The 22,996-nt window shown below is 38.0% G+C and overlaps 1 protein-coding gene across 2 annotated transcripts in view; it reads left to right on the top strand.

Moving 5' to 3' along the window:
• bmp1b (bone morphogenetic protein 1b) overlaps positions 1-22,996 on the top strand; it is a 104,527-nt gene that overhangs the window by 58,207 nt on the left and 23,324 nt on the right. The window contains exons 9-14 of one of the 2 annotated variants that reach the window (XM_056467142.1): positions 1,503-1,605; positions 9,189-9,305; positions 9,387-9,532; positions 11,378-11,573; positions 13,806-13,931; positions 19,542-19,702. In XM_056467142.1, coding sequence (XP_056323117.1) covers positions 1,503-1,605; positions 9,189-9,305; positions 9,387-9,532; positions 11,378-11,573; positions 13,806-13,931; positions 19,542-19,702 — 849 coding nt within the window. Of the gene's footprint in view, positions 1-1,502; positions 1,606-9,188; positions 9,306-9,386; positions 9,533-11,377; positions 11,574-13,805; positions 13,932-19,538; positions 19,703-22,996 lie in introns of both variants that reach the window. The other variant, XM_056467141.1, reaches the window with a different exon arrangement.

The following is a 22,996-nucleotide window of genomic DNA, read 5'->3' as shown; positions in this document are numbered from 1 at the left end:
ACAATAAGCATCGTTCCTAAGCAGCTTTACAAAAAGGCACACATTATTACTATATTGCAATGTAAATCGGACAAGGAGTCGCGTATTCACCTTATCCTTTGCGTACTAGTGGACTTGAATCTTTTTGGCTCAAAACTTTCAGTGTCATTCACTTCTATTCATTTTTAGACGTTAAAAACAGCTCGTTCTTCTGCTTGATGTTGCAAACTGACATTTTCCTATTATATTATTCTGCTTTGTTTGTATAGTTATGCAAACACTTGTTTGTGGAGCAAGTAGTTTGACCGTTTTCTGCGGTTTAATAGTCATTTCTCTCATTGGCAGCTGAATCGGAAGTTTTAAAACAATCGCAAAAACGAGCACACGTCCACATTGAAGAATAAGGTCAATAGGTTAGACAGTATGTAAGCATAGTTAACCTGCAGTTATACAGTATATAGATGTAGTGATGTCTATGTGTATAATTATATTCGAAGACGTGTAGTTGTGTATTAAAGGGGGCCTATTATGCAAATATCACTTTTATAAGGGGTTTAAACACAGTTGTGTTGGAGCAGTCTGTGAGTATTATCAGCTTCTTATGGTACAAATGTATTAATTTGATTCCTTATAATCCCACTTGATGAGAACAGTCTGCAGAAACACTTTGATTGACATTCTCCCTTTGTACGTGTCATCAGAGGGGCAAAGCCCTGCCCATCAGTGACCATCTCTCCCTCATTAGCATAGCATGTTAGTCTTGATTTTGAATCTGCCACTATGCTGACACATTGGTGTTTGTAGCTCCGCCCTTTTTGAAAAGTGCACAATCTTATTTGAATTTAAAGTGACAGTCATCAAAACAGCACAATTAAGATCAAGACCTAAAAGGGACAGTTATAAAACATTATTTGTGTGGTATTTTGAGCTGAAACTTCACATATACACTCTAGGGACATCAGAGACTTATTTTACATCATGTTAAAAGGGGCATAATAGGTCTCCTTTAAGTGTTTGTATTGTGCCCGAAGTCTTCGGAAGGTGGGCATCATCTCTTCCTCGTTGGTTTGGCAAGTCCTCATTGGGTTGGCATACTGCGATATCAGCGCTGTGATTGGTCAGCTCAGCCTTTTTTGGCGGGGATTTGATCATGCTAAATCAACAGATATCGAATTTTAACTAGGGTTCTAGTAGAGAAAATACATTATAAATCCTATAAACTCACTAGTGCCACATTTTTCTAATCGATTTATTTTTTTAATAAACAATAAATTCAAAGGCAGGAGTAGCTAATTCTGCCAAAAATTCAGCTTTGCCATCACGTGAAAAAATACAGTACATTTAAAATATTTACTGAAATTGAAAACCCATTACTTTTTTACTGTATTTTTATCAAATCTAATAAATCAGCCTTGGTAAGCATAAGAGATTTCTATTATAACTCTTTTACTGAATCCTTTTCTTCAAACTGTACTGTAATATGAACCACAGTCTGACTCCTGACTCCTTTGTGTCTTTATTAGATCGTTCTTAATTTTACCTCGATGGATCTGTACAGAAGTAACCTGTGCTGGTATGACTATGTGGAGGTCCGGGACGGATACTGGAGAAGCGCACCATTGAAAGGTTCTCACATTTATAAAGATTATAAGTGCATTTCGATTATAAGTTGTCATGAAATCTAAATTTACTCTTCTTATTTTTATATAGTAGTTCTTGTTATAAACTATGTATCTGTGCACTTCATTCTTTTGTAAAAATTCATTTGCCCTCATAATCTTTAATCAAATCCAAAATAAAGTGGAAGAACTATATGATGTCATCTTGTAGGCCAGGGATGTTAAAGTGAATTTCTGGAGGGCACAGATTAGTTCCAGCCCTGCTTCAACACATTTACCTGTATAGGTTTCAAACAAGACTGAAAGACTTAATTAGTTTGATCAGCTGTGATTAGTTAGGTTTGGAACTAAACTGTCCAGGGCTGCGGCCCTCCAGGAATTCAAGTATTCTATTTTGACTAGTATTCAATTTTGACATCCCTGTTGTAGGCCAAATGGCTGCTAGCAGAAAACTGGTTCCCTCGATATAACCTCTATAGGATTTTCCCATTGCCTGTTGGAAGATAACAAGCTCTGTGTTCAAACATGGTTCATTACACTTACATGTTTTGTCCAACTGGATAATCTACACACAAAAATATAACTTTTAAGTTTTTAAATGCAAATGCAAGAAGCTAACATTAGGCTATAAACGGACTACAGGACTATAACGTTTGCCTGTTATGTCACCACTACCCTGCTTATGACAACTTTTCAAGCATATTTTTAGAAATATCCATGACAAAGATTAACTCTGTCGGTTTATTATATTATAATCCACAATATACAATTGAAGTCAGAATTATTAGCCCCGCTTTGAATTTTTCTTTCTTTTAATTTAATTTAATTCCCAAACTATGTTTAACAGATCAAGGAAATTTTCACAGTATGTCTGATAATATTTTTTCTTCTGAAAAAAGTCTTATTTGTTTTATTTCAGCTAGAATAAAAGCAGTTTATATTTTTTAAGGTCAAAATTATTAGCCTCTTTAAGGTATATATTTTTATCATTATACAATAACTTGCCTAATTACCCTAACCTGCCTAGTTAACCTAATTAACCTAGTTAAACATTTTAATGTCACTTTAAGCTGTATAGAAGTGTCTTGAACAATATCTAGTCAAATATTATTTACAGTCATCATGGCAAAGATAAAGATAAATAAACCAGTTATTAGAAATGAGTTATTAAAACTATTATGTTTAGAAACGTGTTGATTAAATCTTCTCTCCGTTAAACAGAAATTTAAAGAAAAAAATTAACAGGGGGCTAATAATTCAGGGGGGCTAATAATTCTGGCTTCAACTGTATATTATAAACACATACAAATACGGAGAAAACACACCTAGTTTACCTAGTTTGCATAGTTTTATTCCCGTAGGAAATACATTTGTTTTGCCTTAAGGTTGTACACATACTGTATGTTTTATAAATGTGCCTATATATTATTCTCATCATAAGACATATTTAAATATGTGTATCGTGTGCGTGCATACAGCCTGTTTACCTTAGTGATAGATGACAGAAATAAGGCTTAAGTGACAAGTCTATCAAACACCTGCAAGTCTCATCATGGAAATAGAATAACATTCAATATTCTTTTATTTGTCATGAAGTAATGTTATACTGAAAAGCTGCCCATACACTCACATATGCTATAAATATTGAGGAGAAGTGTAAATATTGCAGTTAAATGTTTTCAGATGAAGAAAAAATAGACAAAAAATTAATTGATCACGTTAATATTATGTATTTTAGCTAAGTGGCTTCCAGGTTTTTGCATCCAAACTGATGCCATAGTTCCTCCACTCTATATTACCTCATCCTTGAAATGACTTATCTTCACTTCTGGTTACATGGAATTTATTTAGGGCGAGGCTTTTAGTGTGTGTCTCGTTTCTGCTCTGAATTCATCCATTCATCGATCTTTTTTAACAATTTTAACAATCCAATCAGTTCCCTAAAGAATAAAATCATGCTTTTTTTTTAAATTCAGGGTGGTTTCAAGTGGATGTACGTCTTGATAGTGTAAAAAATGAGCTTAACTTCCATTTCGAGGCTACTTTAAAAAATAAAAACATATTTTACGTTGGATTGAAATTTCATTTTTGGCCCCAAGAAGCAGTTTGGTTCACACCACACACTGAAGCGTAAAAAAATGACACAGTATTGAAATGTTTTAAATTTATACAATATTCATAACATATGGATCCTTCTCACAAGACAGGACATGTGTAATGGTCATCATCATGTCAAATCGATGAATGTTTTTAATATTTACATTTTTGTCAAAAAAAAAAAAACATCTACAGTTGAAGTCAGAATTATTAGCCCTCCTGAATTATTAGCCCTCGTTAATTTTTTTCCCACAGTTTCTATTTAATGTGGAGAAGATTTATTCAACACATTTTTAAACATAATAGTTTTAATAACTCATTTCTAATAACTGATTTATTTTATCTTTGCCATGATGACAGTAAATAATATTTGACTAGATATTTTTCAAGACACTTCTATACAGCTTAAAGTGACATTTAAAGGCTTAATTAGGTTAACTAGGCAGGTTAGGGTAATTAGGCAAGTTATCGTATGATAAAATCGATCAATATATATATATATATATATATAGCTTAAAGGGGCTAATAATATTGATCTTAAATTGGTTTTTAAGAAATTAAAAGCTTCTTTTATCCTAGCCGAAATAAAACAAATAAGAAAAAATATTATCAGACATACTGAAAATGTCCTTGCTCTGTTAAACATCATTTGGAAAAATAAATATGAGGGGGGCTAATAATTCTGACTTTAACTGTACATTTATAAATCTATACTTTGTATAAATCACATTTAAATATACAGGATTATTAGTCCTCCTGAATATTTTTCCCCAATTTCTGTTTAACGGAAAGAAGATTTATTTCAACACATTTCACAATTTCTTTTCGGCTTAGTCCCTTTATTAATCAGGGGTCACCACAGTGGAATGAACCGCCAACAGAATATGTTTTACACAGCAGATGTCCTTCCGGCCGCAACCCAACATTGGGAAACACCCATACACTCTCATTCACACTCATACACCCTCAGTTCACCTGTAGTGCATGTGTTTGGACTGTGGGGGAAACAGGAGCACCCGGAGGAAACCCACGCCAACACGGGGAGAACATGCAAACTCCACACAAAACTGCCAACTGACCCAGCTGCTGTGGTGATCGTGCTACCCACTGCGCCACCAGGATGCCGTTTCTAAACATAATAGATTTAATAACTAATAACTGATTATCTTTCCCATGATGACAGCACATAATATTTGACTAGATGTTTTTCAAGATACTAGTATTCAGCTTAAAGTGACATTTAAAGGCTTAACTAGGTTAATTAGGCAGGTCATTGTATAACAGTAGTTTGTTCTGTAAACGATCAAAAAAAAAATGCTTAAGGGGGCGAATAATATTGATAAATAATAAAAAGGTTCAACAGTATAAGGTTCAACGAGTTACCGCTTATGCCGATTTCAGACTGCATGATTTTCAAAGTAGTCACATCACAGATGTTTCACACTGCATGACTATCTGGGCCAGCATTTCGCCGCTGCTTTGTTTACACTGCAGGATGAATCGGTGACAGGGGGTTTCACACTGCATGACTTTACAATAAGAGAATCACCAAACTTTGTCTCAGTCCACAAACTATGTCTCGCAACCAAACACACGTGAAAAAGTTCAAACTCTCTGCACTTGATACGAACAGTGCCACTGATACACTCTGCTCCACGCTAACATCATGTCTAAACAGACTATGCCCTCTGACATCCAGACCAACCCGAGCCAGTCCTCCTGCACCCTGGCTCTCTGATGTTCTCCGTGAGCATCGCTCAAAACTTCGGGCTGCTGAGAGAAGTTGGCGAAAAACTAAAAATCCTGAACAGCTCATAACATACCAAACTCTTCTGTCTTCTTTCTCGACTGAGGTTACTTCTGCAAAGCAGACATACTTCCGTCAGAAAGTCAACAGTGCCACCAATCCTCGCTTGCTTTTTAAAACATTTTCCTTCCTCCTCTACCCTCCTCCTCCACCCGCATCCTCTACACTCACTACTGATGACTTTGCTACATTCTTTTGCACCAAAACTGCAAAAATCAGTGCTCAATTTGCTGCACCTACAACAAACACGCAAGATACACCACCAACACCACACACACTCACCTCTTTCTCCCAGCTCTCTGAGTCTGAGGTGTCCAATCTCGTGCTATCAAGCCATGCAACCACCTGTCCGCTAGATCCCATTCCCTCTCATCTCCTGCAAGCCATTTCTCCTGCAGTCATACCAACACTGACTCACATAATTAACACATCTCTTGACTCTGGTCTATTCCCTACTTCATTTAAGCAGGCTAGGGTAACCCCTCTGCTAAAGAAACCCAACCTGGATCAAACGCTACTTGAAAACTACCGACCGGTATCCCTGCTTCCATTCATGGCCAAGATTTTGGAGAAAGTAGTGTTCAATCAAGTCCTAGACTTTCTTACTCAAAACAACCTCATGGACAACAAGCAATCTGGCTTTAAGAAAGGCCACTCAACTGAGACTGCCCTGCTCTCGGTCGTGGAGGATCTCAGACTGGCTAAAGCAGACTCTAAATCATCTGTCCTCATCTTGCTGGATTTATCAGCTGCTTTTGACACTGTAAACCACCAGATCCTGCTATCTACGCTTGAGTCACTGGGCATCGCAGGCACTGTTATTCAATGGTTCAGTTCCTACCTCTCAGACAGGTCATTCAGGGTGTCGTGGAGGGGAGAGGTGTCCAACCTACAGCATCTAAACACTGGGGTACCTCAGGGCTCTGTGCTTGGGCCACTTCTCTTCTCTATCTACACGGCATCTTTAGGAACAGTCATCCAGAAACATGGTTTTTCCTACCACTGCTATGCTGATGACACCCAGCTATACCTCTCTTTTCACCCTGACGATCCCTCGGTTCCAGCTCGCATTTCAGCCTGCCTGTCAGACATTTCACTCTGGATGAAAGATCATCATCTCCAGCTTAACCTCATGAAAACGGAAATGCTTGAAGTTTCTGCCAACCCGACTCTTCACCATAACTTTTCAATCCAGATGGATGGAGCAACCATCACTGCATCCAAAATGGTAAAAAGCCTTGGAGTTACGATTGATGACCAACTGAACTTCTCTGACCACATTTCTAGAACTGCTCGATCTTGCAGATTCGCACTCTACAACATCAGAAAGGTCCGACCCTTCCTATCTGAACATACAGCTCAACTCATTGTTCAAGCTCTTGTCCTCTCCAAACTGGACTATTGCAACTCTCTGCTAGCCGGGCTACCAGCTAGTTCTATCAAACCTCTTCAGCTGCTTCAGAACGCAGCAGCACGAGTGGTCTTTGATGAACCCAAAAGAGCACATGTCACTCCGCTACTCACCCGTTTGCACTGGCTGCCAGTTGCTGCCCGCATCAAATTCAAAGCTCTGATGTTTGCTTACAAAGTGACCTCTAGCTGTGCTCCTTCGTATCTGCTCTCACTTCTGCAAATATATGTGCCCTCCAGAAACTTGCGTTCTGTGAATGAGCGTCGCCTCGTGGTTCCATCCCAAAGAGGGAAGAAATCACTTTCCCGAACTCTCACATTCAATCTGCCCAGTTGGTGGAATGAACTCCCTAACTACATCAGAACAGCCGAGTCACTTGCTGTCTTCAAGAAACGACTAAAAACGCAACTGTTTAGTCTCCACTTTCCTTCCTAATCTGCAATTGCCTCTCTGGCTATACCACTAACTGTGCCCTCTTTCTCTCTCTCTCTCTCTCTCTCTCTCTCTCTCTCTCTCTCTCTCTCTCTCTCTCAAAAAAAAAATAAATAAATTTTCTACTAATGTTTTGCTTCTTAGACTTTTACACACCTGAAACTTGTCTATAGCACTTGTTCACTGCTGCTCTTATAGTTGTGTAAATTGCTTCCTTGTCCTCATTTGTAAGTCGCTTTGGATAAAAGCGTCTGCTAAATGACTAAATGTAAATGTAATGTAAATGAAAAGTGACATAGAAACAGCATGGGATTTAGAAAGTTCCCTTCAACTTTTTTCTTAGTCAGCCCAGTTGTGATGTTGCTCAGATGACACGTCAATCAGACATGAGTGCCGTATATGCTGCTCTCCCATTGGCTGTAGGTAATCGGCGAGGTTATTTTCGATCAGAACACATTTCATAATACAAAACAAAACTAATAGATACAATACAAAAATACAAAACTAGAAGAGTACAGTTCGTAGACGAGCTTTATGGTGGCTTGAATAGCCCAGTCTATAACTTTTGAAGTAGTTTTAAAATTTAAATAACTGAAGTAGTTTTGAAGACGTTTGAAACATTTATCATGTTTCTAGTATGAGTTGGCATGTTTCTTGCTAGGCTGTTGATCTGGAGTTCTGAGTGGTTGCTAAGGCGTTGCTAGGTGGTTGCTAAGGTGTTGCTAGGTGGTTGCTAAGGTTTTCTGAGTAGTTGCTGGCCAGTTGCTAACATAAATTAGCATGTTTCTAGTAAGAATTAGCATGTTGTTAACATGTTTCTAGCATAAATTATCATGTTTTTAGCATGGTTCTAATATAAATTAGTATGTTTTTAGTATAAACTAGCATGTTGCTAGAATGAATTTTGTATGAATTAGCATGTTGCTAGTATGATCAGTATATTGTTAGTATGTTTCTAGAATGGATTGGTATATATTGCTATTATGAATTAGCATGTTGTTAGCATGAATTGGTATATTATCAGTATGTCCAATGTAAAGTCAATGGCAGTTTTTACAATGGAAGTCTATGGGACAGTTGCTAGGGTGCCATAAGTGGTTGTTAGGGTGTCGCTAGTAAGTTGAAATGTCATCAGTGATTGGCAGAGTGGTAGTCTTGAGTTAAATGAGCTCAACTTTAAGTCTGTATGACAGTCTGGCGCAAAGTTATGAGGTCATAAAGTTTGGTCTAATGTAAAGTCAATGGCAGTTTTTACAATGGAAGTCTATGGGACAGTTGCTAGGGTGCCATAAGTGGTTGTTAGGGTGTCGCTAGTAAGTTGAAATGTCATCAGTGATTGGCAGAGTGGTAGTCTTGAGTTAAATGAGCTCAACTTTAAGTCTGTATGACAGTCTGGCGCAAAGTTATGTGGTCATAAAGTTTGGTTTAATGTTAAGTCAATGGGACAGAAAACCGTAAGTGGGATCAGTTGGAAGAGATATAGCAACTTAATTCAGTGTAGTTTGGAGTTAGTTTGGTGGTTGTAGTATGAACGGTCTAGGAGGAGATGCATTCTTAAAATAATCTAAGAAGAAGAAGACGGAAGAATAATAAGTTTATGTAGTATAACAGTTTATGTAGGGGCTTTCTCAAGCCACCATATTAATATTTATTGTACTCTCTCATTCACTGCTCTCTAAGTTTACCCATCTATGATGACTTACGCCTGGAAACCTGTAAATGTGAAAAGGCTCCACTTTAGCTTGAAGGTTATTAAAAATAACAACGTGTATCACAGAATAGTTGAATATTTCATCAGCCCTGCACATGATGCTCTTTGATCAGTTTGTTGCATTTGCTTTAGCCCGCATATGTGGAGATCAGCTTCCCGAGGCCATCGTGTCCACAGACAGCGAACTGTGGATTGAGTTTCGTAGCACCAGTAATTGGGTGGGGAAAGGCTTCTCTGCCGTCTATGAAGGTAAATCTCCAGCTGAAAGCTTTCTCTTCTCATCTGAACTCATGGAGGGTTAATATTGTGATGTCCTGTACACAATTTCAGCGATTTGTGGAGGCGAAGTGAGACGAGACAGCGGACAGATCGAGTCTCCCAATTACCCTGATGACTATCGGCCAAATAAAGCGTGCACATGGAAGATTGTGGTACCCGAGGGGTTTCACGTGGGCCTTGTTTTTCAGTCGTTTGAGGTAAAGTATGGTGTTATTTTTCAGATGTTACTCTATAACTGGCCTCAGACATAGCAACTGAGTATCTGCGGCTACAAACGAATGTACACTACCTGCAATATATCATGCAGGCAAGGATCGCTGGTCTCATGCGTCTTGTCCTAAAGTGGCTACTGTATGCTTAGTGGTTGACCAGTGGCGTGCAGGAATTACACTTATTACTAAACCATACTTGCATGCTATTTCAGGCCGACTATTCAAAGTAGCGTGGTAAATAATATAGGGAGCAGGCTGTCATTGTTCAAAAATGACCCAATGTGAATATAAAACCAACTTCAGCTCAGTAAAGCTGGCGGAATAGCCCTATTTACTGATGTTTGTTGTTAACCTAAATAAAAATCTACATTATCGATGCTGTAAAAGGACGTTGTGAAACTAAAAATTGTCACATCAATCTTTCGCCAGAAGATTTCAGTGGCTGAACAACACTTCTGTGCATATAACCCATCTACATCAGCTTTGCGTGACTAAAATAGTTTTAAAACAGAACATCACCTGTCTAAAAGAAATACTTCAGCCATGGTGTCGTCCTTCCTCCAACGTGCAAAAGTAACTCCAATATTGATTTAGGATTTTGAAACGATTTGATTCAGCATTTGCTTTTACCGCTGTCACTCGTGTCCACTTGCCTGTGGTGCGTGTGCACGTGCAAACGGCAGATCTGAGTGAACAGTTGTACAAATCTACATTTGTTGACAGGCAGTTTGGGGCTACTTATCAGAATTATTGGAATTATCGGCCTGACAATATTTAATTGGATGAACATTTTTTAGTTTTGTGCCTTACCTTGAATATAAAATTACATATTAGGCATGTGCCGGTATCACATTTTCATGCTGCGATTATCACGATATTGTAATTTTACTAGAGAAACAGGTAAAAAAAAAACCAAAAAACTTCCGTTTCGTCAACTTAGTAACTTTATTAACTTTTTAATTAACTAAAAGTACTTCAAACATTTAAATACAAATAAATATAAATAAAACAATACACAATATAAAAGCAATTATATCAAAGTGAATGTGCAAAGGGAAACCGTCTTCGATCAGCAATCCCTCTGCATTTTTTTGGAACCCAAAATATTTCCAAACCTCTGACTTTTCCCTTTTTGAAGGGGGATAAATTGTCGGCAGCGTTCCTCCTTCCGCCATGCTTCTTCTTCGTGTGAGGATTAGTGAGCGGTGGCAGCAGCGGCGTGCACTGTGTGCCACAGTGCTTCTACATGCGGGGATTGTTTACATCAGAGTGCGCATCAGTTCTGCGCTGCATATACGCAGTGTTTCTTCAAGCGGTTGATGGAAAATAAGCTGAAGGGGGATAAATTGTCGGCAGCGTTCCTCCTTCCGCCATGCTTCTTCTTCGTGTGAGGATTATAGTGCAGTGGCAGCGGCGGCGCGCACACAGTGCTTCTACATGTGGGGATTGTTTACATCAGAGTGCGCATCAGTTCTGCGCAGCATATACGCAGTGTTTCTTCAAGCGGTTGATGGAAAATAAGCTAAGGCGCGTTCTAAGAATAGAAATTCGGATCTATTATTTTTCCACGGTATTTTGAAGTGCCCGCGATAACAATATCGTGCATATTCATTACCGTGATTTATCGCATTACCGAATACCGGCACAAGCCTAATACATATAAATACATTTAGATCATTTCATTAATCATTACTATTGGACTGTGAAGAGACTTTCAACCAGCACAACAAATCATGTTTCTGAAGACGATCACCTACTGCACCTTTAAACTGTAGTGTTACCGAGACATGTTATAATGTTTCTTTTACAATCTTATCCTTTGACACGCAGATCGAGAAACATGACAACTGTGCTTATGACTATCTGGAAGTGCGAGACGGAGATTCAGAGAGCAGTCCTCTGCTGGGACGCTTCTGTGGCTACGAAAAGCCGGACGATTTCAAGAGCAGCTCCAACCAGCTGTGGATGAAGTTTGTGTCTGACGGCTCTGTGAACAAAGCTGGATTTGCAGCTAATTTCTTTAAAGGTGAAGCTTGTGTATGGAGCCAGATCAGTCTCAAAAATAATACATTTGTAAAATACAATTTGTACATCTGTAAACACAATTCGTGAATTCACAAGTGAAAATCATAAATATTTTCACTAAATGAATTGGGTTTGTGTACTTTGATTCTTTTTTTTTAATTTCCAAATTGGATTTGCATGTTTTTAAATAGTTTTTTGAATTTAGGAATTGGATTTGTGTATTTATGAATCGTGTTTTGCATTTACGAATTGGATTTGCTTATTTTTGATTAGGTTTTTGATTGAAAAATTTGGATTTGTGTATTTTCGAATAGTTTTTTTGAATTTACGAATTGGATTTGCATATTTTTGAATCGTGTTTTGATTTACAAAATTAGATTTGCATATTTTTGAATTGTGTTTTGATTTTATGAATTGGTTTTGCACATTTTTGATTCGTGTTTTGATTTCTGTGTATTTGTGAATTGTGTTTTGAATTCACGAGTTGGATGTGTGTTTTTGAATCGTGTTTTAAATTTACGAATTGGATTTGCATATTTGTAATAGTTTTTTGAATTTATGATTTGGGTATTTTTAAATAGTTTTTTGAATTTACGAATTGGATTTGCGTATTTATGAATAGTTTTTTTGAATTCCCGAATTGGTTTTGCGAATTTTTGAATCGTGTTTTGAATTTACGAATTGCATTTGCGTATTTATGAATCCTGTTTTAAATTTACGAATTGAATTTGTGTATTTGTGAATCGTGTTTTGAATTCACAATTTGGATTTGTGTATTTTTGAATAGTTTTTTTAATTTACAAATTGGATTTGTGAATTTTTCAAGTTTTTTTAATTTCATATTGGATTTGCTTATTTTTGAATAGTTTTTTGAATTCACGATTTGCATGTGTGTATTTTTGAATCGTTTTTTTAATTTACGATTTGGATTTGCTTATTTTTGAAAAGTTTTTTGATTTTACGATTTGGATTTGTGTATTTTTGAATAGTTTTTTGAATTTACAAATTGAATTTGCTTATTTTTGTATAGTTTTTTTAATTCACAAATTGGATTTGTGTATTTCTGAATAGTTTTTTTAATTTACGAATTGGATTTGCATATTTTTGAATCGTGCTTTGATTTTACAAATTAGATTTGCGTATTTTTGTATGGTGTTGATTTTTTACGAATTGGATTTGCGTATTTTTGAATCATGTTTTGAACTTACGAATTGAATTTGTATGTTTGGGAATTGTGTTTTAAATTCACAATTTGAATGTGTTTTTAAATCGTTGTTTAAATTTACGAATTGAATTTGTGTATTTGTGAATTTGTGTTTTGAATTCATGATTTGGATGTGTGTATTTTTTAATCGATTTTTAATTTACGAATTGGCTTTGTGAATTTTTCAATAATTTTTAAATTTTACAAATTGGATTTGCGTTTTTTTGTATTGTGTTTTGATTTTACAAATTGGTTTTGCGTATTTTTGAATCGTGTTTTGAATTTACGAATTTAATTTGCCTATTTTTGAATCATGTTTTGAATTACGAATTTAATTTGTGTATTTTTTAATAGTTTTTTGACTTCACAAATTGGATTTTTGTATTTTTAAATATTTTTTTGAATTCTTGAATTGGATTTGTCTATTTTTTACTAGTTTCTTGAATTCACGAATTGAACGAATTACATGAATTGTGTATTTTTGAATCGTGTTTTGAATTTGCGAATTGGATTTGCGTATTTTTTAATAGTTTTTTGAATTAACGAATTGGATTTGCGTATTTTTAAATTGTGTTTTGAATTTACAATTGGATTTGCATAATTTTGAATAGTTTTTTATTCACAGATTATATTTGTTTTTTTAATAGTTTTTTTAAATTTCCGTATTGGGTTTGTGTATTTTTTAATTGTGTTTTGAATTCACGAATTGGATTTGTGTATTTTGTATAGTTTTTTGAATTTACGAATTCGATTTGCGTATTTTTGAATCGTGTTTTGAATTTACGAATTGGATTTGCGTGTTTTTGTGTTGTGTTTTGATTTTACGAATTCGATTTGCGTATTTATGAATCATGTTTTGAACTTACAAATTGGATTAAGTAAACGAGAATCGTGATGTGGATGTATGAATTATATTTTGTAAATGTATTATTTTTAAGACTGATCTGGCTCCATACTTGTGAACTGCATGATGTGACTGCATTGGATGCTGCATGATCTTCTGAGTCTGATTGTGTGTTTGTAATGCAGAGATTGACGAATGCTCCAGGCCTGATAATTCTCACTGTGAGCAGCGCTGCATCAACACACTTGGCAGCTTCCACTGCGCCTGTGACCCTGGCTTTGAGCTAGCCCCGGACAGACGGAGCTGCGCAGGTGATACTGATGATACCTGTTCATTCAAAACCACATGCGTCAAACTCAATGTCTGTGGGCCAAATCTGACTCACCATATAGTTTTATGTGGCCTGCATGAGCATATGATTCACATCAAATTTCAATTTAAAGGGTCATGAAACAGCCTCGTCTCAGCAAGGAGTTTTTACACCTCTGATTAAAAAAAGCTAGGAAAAGGGGTCTTTCTAGCTGTGTTGAAGGGAGAGGGTTGAGTATGGAAGGAGGGAAAGGTTTGCATAAAATGTAGTTACATTATGTGCATTAAAAGAATTAATTTGCACACCAGCAATGCAAACATGCATACGCTGAGGAGATGGAGAGTGATTCTAAGTGCAGCTTTTCCTTCTCCTCGCCAGAATCACACAGTTTTATTGATTAAAGTGCAGGTACACCACCTTATAAATGTCAACATTTACAAAAACAAAGTTGTATATTGAAATCTCGCGATAGTAGTATCCGCAATAGTATTTTCAAAACAGGGGTGGTCCAGAGTGTATTTTTAGGCTTGTGTTTTTGGGGCACAAAGCAATGTGTGCTCATGCCTCATTTGTAAAAAAATCACACTATTTTTTCATACATCTTAATTTGATTAAATACAGCTACTCAGCTGACATAAAAACTACTGTCATATTATCTAGTTCATCGAAAGCCTCCATCAAGGGGCTTTGATTGGTCACTATGCTGTGAATCGTGGATCGGCTCCAGGAAGCACCATGCCTCTACTAGCACACGCTTTGCCTCTGTTGTGTAACTACTGTCAGTCAGAGTAGCTATTAGCTGTATCAGTTTGACCTTGAATCAGACTGAAAATGACAGAGAGGACACAGCTGAACCTCACGCCTGCTCTCCAAAATAAAATCTGACAAGTGTCTTTCACGTAAATTCAGAACAAGCATTTGTAAGTAATATGAAACGTTCACATATCTTTTGCGAGTTCGTTGTTTGAGATGTAGAACGCAGGGAAAGTGTCCGCATAGTGACACTGCACGTGCTGGTGAAGATTGTGGCTGTTTACAGCGGTTTTACTGATAAATATGAATTTGTAGCTAAGTTGTTAACAGTGCCAAACTGCATTTCCTGTTGTTTACATCCTTGCTACAACATACCGTTAACGCTAGAAACCGTTTATGCAATAGATCAATTTGAACAAACACAAATACTTACAGGTGATGGCTCACAATCCACAGCTTCTTGCACAGTAGGAGCTGCTCCTTCTTTGAGGAGTTTTTAACCGACTCCAGCACTGAACTAGGAGAGATTCTGGAAGTTGTCCTTTGTCAAATTCTAGAGCTATATCTTTTTTCTCTGGAACTGTAAGCACTTCTCTCTTTGTGTCATGTCCATTGGCGTTTTAGCTTTCTCTGCTATAACATTACAGCACCTCTGGCCACGCCCCTTCACTGTGTGGCGTGTATGCGTGTAACTTGAAGGGTTTATGATTTCATTAACTCGGATGGAATCTCTGAAGAATATTTCCAGTACCTTGCTGAATCTATGCCACAAAGGATTAAGGCAGTTCTGAAGGCAAAAGGGGGTCCAACCCGGTACTAGCAAGGTGTACCTAATAAAGTGCCTGGTTATTGTATAGATAGATAGATAGATAGATAGATAGATAGATAGATAGATAGATGGACGGATGGATGGATGGACGGACAGGCGGACGGATGGATAGATAGTCAGATGGATGGATGGATGGATGGATGGATGGATGGATGGATGGATGGATGGATGGATGGATGGATGGATGGATAGACAGACAGACGGACAGATTGATAGACAGATGGACGGACGGGCGGAAAGACAGATAGATAGTCAGACAGATAGATAGATAGATAGATAGATAGATAGATAGATAGATAGATAGATAGATGGACGGATAGTCAGACAGACAGATTGATAGACAGACAGATAGATAGATAGATAGATAGATAGATAGATAGATAGATAGATAGATAGATAGATAGATAGATAGATAGATAGACGGACGGACGGACGGACGGACGGACGGACGGACGGACGGACGGACGGACGGACGGACGGACGGACAGATAGATAGTCAGACAGATAGACAGATGGACGGACAGACAGACAGACGGACAGATAGATAGATAGATGGATGGATGGATGGATGGATGGATGGACGGACAGATAGATAGTCAGACAGATAGACAGATGGACAGACAGACAGACGGACAGATAGATAGATAGATAGATAGATAGATAGATAGATAGATAGATAGATAGATAGATGGACGGACGGACGGACGGACGGACGGACGGACGGACGGACGGACGGACGGACGGACGGACGGACGGACGGACGGACGGACGGACGGACGGACGGACAGATAGATAGTCAGACAGACAGACAGATTGATAGACAGATGGATGGACGGACGGACGGACAGATAGATAGTCAGACAGACAGGCAGATTGATAGACAGATGGACGGACGGACGGATAGACAGACAGACAGAAATAAAAACAAATATTGTGAATATTTCCAAACAAAATATTGTAAATTGAATTCGAACGGATCTTTTAACACTGAAAAACTGGACCAGTTCTTATCAACTTTTTATAAAACTCAGCTTTACCTCACTGAAATAAATGACATTTTAACATGTAAATAGAAGATAGCTCTCCTGTAATAGTATTTAATGTTCTGTTTGACTCATTAAATTCTGTTTTTTCCATAAATGCAGTTTTAATACTTAGAATGTATGACAAGTCTGCGGTATCCGGTTGTATTTATTGAACATAATGACTAAAGCAGGATGTGGGATTTAATTCTACCTCTTTTTCTCTCAGTAAATGTGTATGGAACAGACTGTGAAATTACATAAAGTGGTTGCCCTTTAATAAATCCAGCCATCTATTTAATATAACCGATCGGGTAAAGTGTGTCTGAGTTTGAGTGTGACGTCATAATTATGTCCTAAGTAAAAAGCCAGTGTTTTATTTGCTGCTCTCCAATCAAGCTTCGAGGGTTTTCTGATTGGCAACTGGCTTCTCGTCATATTAGTTCGTCATACTGTGATTGCAGGGATTGTTAATGCAATTGTACGGGCAGATTTAGAGCATGTGTGACCTTTGTTTGTTTGTGCTAGAGACATGAATGGAGAAATCATGAGGCTTATTGAAGAGAGACATGCGGTCACATTATAAAGGCTGTTTTAAAAAAAAATCTATAGACTTACTATAAACTGATGGAGTTTACATAACATAATGCTTCTTTAAACTTTAAAAGAATAAATTATGCGTTTTCTCCTTTTATTAAATATTAAATTATTAATTTTAACTTTTTGGGGGGGTTTTGAAAACACAAGTCATCTTGAGCTCCAGTTTCCTCTCACAGTCCAAAAACATGCACTGTAAATGAATTGAGTAAGCAAAATTGGCCGGTGTGTGTGTGTGTGTGTGTGTGTGTGTGTGTGTGTGTGTGTGTGAGAGAGAATGAGTGTGTACGGGTGTTTCTCAGTACTGGGTTGCAGGTGAAAAAGTCTTTGCAAGTCTTTATTGCGTGTGTGTGTTTATGTATGTATATGTATATATGTGTATATGTATATATATATATATATGTATATATATATATATATATATATATATATATATATATATATATATATATATATATATATATATATGTATATATATATATATATATATATATATATATATATATATATATATATATATATATATATATATATATATATTAGGGCTGCACAATGTCGTTTCAGCATCGTTATTGCAATCTGATAATTCGCAATAGTCACATCGCAATGTTCGTTGGATTATAATTACAATATATCATTTCTGAATTATAATATTTCATTTTGCAAGTGTTTTTTCAAGGCCTGTGACTGTGTGAGGGTTTTAAGAGCATTCAGGCATAAGAAATTGTACCATTTGTTACTTTGACAAATTAATAATGATTAATTTTATTGAATTATTTATGAAACGAAGACTATGCAGTGGAGATGCTCCATTCGATCAGCCAGAGATCGGTTTTGGCATTATAATCACATTTCACAACTCGATCAGTACTCGTTGATCTGGCCGATCTCATGAACCAATTGTTTACGAGTTTACAAGCAGAGGAAGATGCAGGTGCGCACCCGGGTTATCTATCAGCAGTGCTACAACACATGAGCAATGTTCCCAAATTGCATTGTTATCTGATTTATTTATTTTGTTTTTTTGTAAAGCTGCTTCTGACCATTACATGTTTGCAACATCCTTAATTGATTATCTTAGTGAAGGTGAGATCTCATAATCAAAGGGTAATTGTGCTTATGCAATGGCAAAGTTATATAAAGCTTGAAGAATCAGAATCGGTTATCAGTATCGACCAATCATCATGACAAGGAATTGGTACTCCGTATCAGCTGCAAAAATCCTGATCAGAGCATCCCTACTATGCACATTTGAATATGTAATTACTGTTACATGAATACAGTTTGACTCTTTAAAAAGCAATGAAACTATGTTTATTTAATTAGTATCTTTTTCTTTACTGTGTTTATTTGTGTCTCTTATATTTTATGCTTATAGACTCCCCTACAGAATCATCCCAATCAATCTAAAATAATAAATTCTTTCCAAATAGTTATTCAACACATCTAGTGAAATTCATATTTCAATATTTATTCTAGAATGAAAAAATATCGCCATGTTAGATTCTTCCAATATCGTGCAGACCTAATATATATTTAAGATATATAGTTCCCAACCCCTTCTCCATAATAAAAATGTAATAATAGAATAAATAAATAAATACTATGCTCATTTTTTATTATTATTATACTGAAGTTTATTTGTAGACCTCATGTTTTCATGTAATAAACACATGCAAAACAATGTAAATGTTAAGCTAAATGTAAATTTCGGGGGGAAAAAAATAGGTTAACCCTAAAATAAGTTAGCTGAAGTGTTTTTAAATATTTTACATCCTCATTTCATGTAAATAAAATGTTTCATAATAAACTATAATAAACCTGTTTCAGATGCATGAGCTGCTTCATTCTGTATGATGCAAAAGTTTGCATGTTTGTGCTCAATCCATGTCTCTCTTTTTATATTTGTTCCCGGTGCATGCATTATAATCACAGGAGCGCTAATGATTATTCATGCAGCGCTTCAGAATCTGTGAAAAAAAACAGCAAGCACGCAGTAATCAGAGCTATCTCATAAGATTGGATTTCATTGCAGTCTGTTTAATCAGTTTAAAAATATAGAATGATTAAAGGCATATGTGCAACGGTGCGCGTGCATTAATGAAACCAAGCCATCCTTAAGTTTGTTTAGAATATTCATTTCTCTTATTACTTTACAGTGTTTACATGCAATTGATGCCTGTATTATTTAGCTTGCTTTAGATCTGTGTCCAGCTTTGATGTTTCTGGCAATGGCAGAGATAAATAATTGAGCGGCAGAAAGCAGGAAAAGATCTGCTGAATGCGTTCAAAGCCCTATTTGTGTTGCGAACTCCTAAATTCAGCATTCTGGCTCATGTGTGTGTGTGTTTTCATGTGGTTTAGCTGGTGTAATAATAATAATATAGCTCTTTCCGTCTGATCCCAGCAGCTGCCTGCGGAGGCTTCATCTCCAAGCTCAACGGCTCTTTTACCAGTCCCGGATGGCCGCAGGAATATCCACCTAATAAGAACTGTGTGTGGCAGCTCATCGCCCCAGTGCAGTACCGCATCACACTGCTTTTCGATGCTTTTGAGATGGAGGGGAATGATGTAAGTTTACTGTTGCCCAGCTGTAATTGATTCTCATGGGGGCCGGCTCATTATAGCATTTACAGGGGCTAGCTGGACAGTGTATGTTGATATTTGTTTACACTGTGGAATAAAGGGTACATTTTAAAAGGCTAATTGTGACCTTTTATTACAATTCTGACCTGTACAGTTTCTACTTAAACCCACAAACTCCACAATGTTTGGCTCAGTGGTTAGCACTGTCACCTCACAGCAAGAAGGTCACTGGTTCGAGCCATAGCTGGACCAGTTGGCATTTCTTATGTGGAGTTTGCATGTTGTTGATGATGTAAAGCCTTTATTTGTCATATACACTTTTACATGCAGTGAAATTGGACCCCCCCCCCGACCATGCACAAATATCACACATTTTAGGGGAAGACAGGTCAGACGAGAGGTGGCTTTGAGCAAGAGGAAATAAGATACATTAGGGAAGAGGAAGGCGAAAAAAATCCCCTCTAACTGCCATTGAAGTAGGGCGGTGTGAGATTAGGGGAAAAAAAAGTCCCAGTACAAGCACATAAACACATAGACATAACATCGCAACAGGGGATGTGGATATAGTCTGATAAAGGTGGCAGCCATCTGGTCCTGGAGCCAGTAGGCGCTGGTCACAGACCTGCCTACCAACACCGATGGGTGAAAGCACACCAAGGCGTGGGATGTGGGGGTTAGGCAGTGATTGTAGCTGTGCATGTGTGTGTGTGTAAGCCTGTAGAGTCTCACAGGTGTCCTTGGAACAGGGAGCAAGATTTCAGAGCGTCTCGTTATCATGTTCCCCGGAGGAAGTTGTTTTTGCCAATTTCGCAGATATCTAATGTCTGTCACTGGTCTCCAGGGGCCTCATGTAGACTTTCGTTAAATTCATACTAAAACATTGCGTACGCACAAAGCTGTGAATGTGTGTACGCAGTAAAAAAATCAGATGTATGAAACACTGCGTGCGCAGAATCCCACGCATATTCTGCATCATATCCTGTCAATTAAAGTGAAACTGAGCGCACGTGAGCGAGCGTGAAACCCCTCCTTGCCTCCTCCCCCGTATAAATATGGTAATGACTCCACTTTGGCAAAACCATAGGCTGTAAAATATATGGACGTAGTATCCGTGACGTCACCCATAGGTTTCTGAAGAGCGCAAATGAAGCTACAAGTAGGCGCGGCCAACCGTCGCCATTTTGTTAGCGCGTCATCGCACCCACGGCGGGATACCAAACAAGGGCAAAAAGGCGGAGAGTGGGCGGAGCTACAGACACCTGCTGGCATTTTGCTTGGACCTGGCTAAGTTTTAGTTACTTCCGTATTGGCTTCCTGAGGGAGAGCGGGATGTTGCCGCTTGGGCAAAACCAAACAAAAAAGCAATGGCAAAAGCAAGCAAAAAGAGAAACTTCACAGAATGTGGATTGGAGGTGCTCCTATCGGAGGTAGACCGGAGAAAAACCGTGTTATTTGCAAGTTTGTCCTCCGGAATTAATAACAAAAGACAAAAAAAATTGATTGGGAGAGTTTAGCTGACGCGGTTAATGCAGTAGGGTCTGAACATCGCACTGTGAACGAATTTAAAAAGAAATGGTCCCATGTATAGGTGCAGGTTAAGAGGAGAACAGCGGCGCACCGTCAAAATGTGGACCGAACAGGCGGGGGAACAGGGGATGCTGAACTAACACCCTTTGAGGAGAGAGCTGCCTCAATTGTGGGTGACACTTTACTGTCTGGAGTAGTATCCGTGTCTGTGGGAGACACCAATGTATTAGAGGAACACTTTGTTGGCGGTATAGCAGCACCCCTCCGCTCTTACCAAGGCAGCGCCACCGGCATTTCAGCTGCACAATCGCCCGCTCAACAACTGACTGAGTGCAAGAAAAATATCATTGTATCTGCGCTCTTGGTCAGTTTGTGGGTTATTGAGGGGGGGTTAACAGCCACGTCTTTAATGGATAACCGCAGTCTCCTGATATGCAGTTAAATAATTACGCTCAATAAAATAAAATAAAAAAACTTATCTGGAATAATATCTTTAAATACATCACTCACCAAGAAGACACCCATTGCAATGTTTAATAGCAATGTTTTTCACTAGTGTTGGTGCGATACTTTGTAGTGTGCAATTTAACATAATTGCCTCTAGGAGTCGCCAATAGAAATAAAACAAACGCACACAACAAATACACGTACGCCAGACATGACGTTGGCACGGATCAACGCACATTCTCACGTTAATTTCATCGTTGGTAAATCTAAACGTGAGCGTGAAGTCTGGCATACGCAAATTTTTGTGCGTACGCAGCGTTGATACATGAGGCCCCAGGTCTGTCCAAATCACGTAGCAATGCCGCTAGTTTATCCCGGATTTTCTCCAATTTGCGGTCTAATGCCACAATCTGAGTACCAACAACCCTGATCACCACCGTTTCAATCCAGTCGGCCAGCTTGGTGGGGTTTTGAGCTGCACTGACCGCTTTTATCAATCGTCAATACCCTAGGGTCCCGCCTAAGCGCATCAGCAGAAACCCCGTTATCAAAGTTCAGAATAGGTGGATATCTTCAATATCTTCCAGGGACAGTGCGGCCAGGCACACTACATGCCGCTTCTCCCACCCGTTCATCATGTATCCAGCTGCAAACGTCCACGCAGGACATCTGCCTTCTCATCGAGAAGATGGTGTCAATTGTGTTCAGAGACCAGTTAGTTAAATCCATAATTCTTTATTTGTTTGGAGAGCAGGGCAAAGAGAGCCTCAGAGATAGAATAAGATGAGACAAGAGGAGCCAGCCAGAAGAGAGATATAGGAGGGAGAGGAAAAAATGTTCTCCCCATGTTGGCGTGGGTTTCCTCTGGTGCTCCGGTTTCCCCCACAGTCCAAACACATGCTATAGGTGAATTGAATAAACAAAATTGGCCATAGTGTGCGCGTGTGCGTGCGTGCGTGCGTGCGTGCGTGCGTGCATGCGTGTGTGTGTATGTGTATGTGTGTGTATGTGTGTGAATGTGAGAGTGTATGGGTGTTTCCCAGTACTGGGTTGCAGCTGGAAGGGCATCTTCTGTGTAAAACATAAGCTGGAATAGTAGGTGGTTCATTCCACTGTGGTGACCCCTGAAAAATAAGGGACTAAGCCAAAGGAAATGAATGAATGAAGATCTAAATTGTGAAAATGGTTATAAACTTGCAATTGCAAGACATAAAGTAGGAATTCTGAGAAAAGTTGTTGTTTGCTTGCTTTACTGACCTTATAGATTGCGATTCAGATTTTTTTTTGTTCCTCTCAGAATTTTCA

Source organism: Danio aesculapii, chromosome 10 (assembly GCF_903798145.1).
Source record: "Danio aesculapii chromosome 10, fDanAes4.1, whole genome shotgun sequence".
NCBI lineage: Eukaryota > Metazoa > Chordata > Actinopteri > Cypriniformes > Danionidae > Danio > Danio aesculapii.
This window is presented reverse-complemented; position numbering and strand designations above follow the sequence as displayed.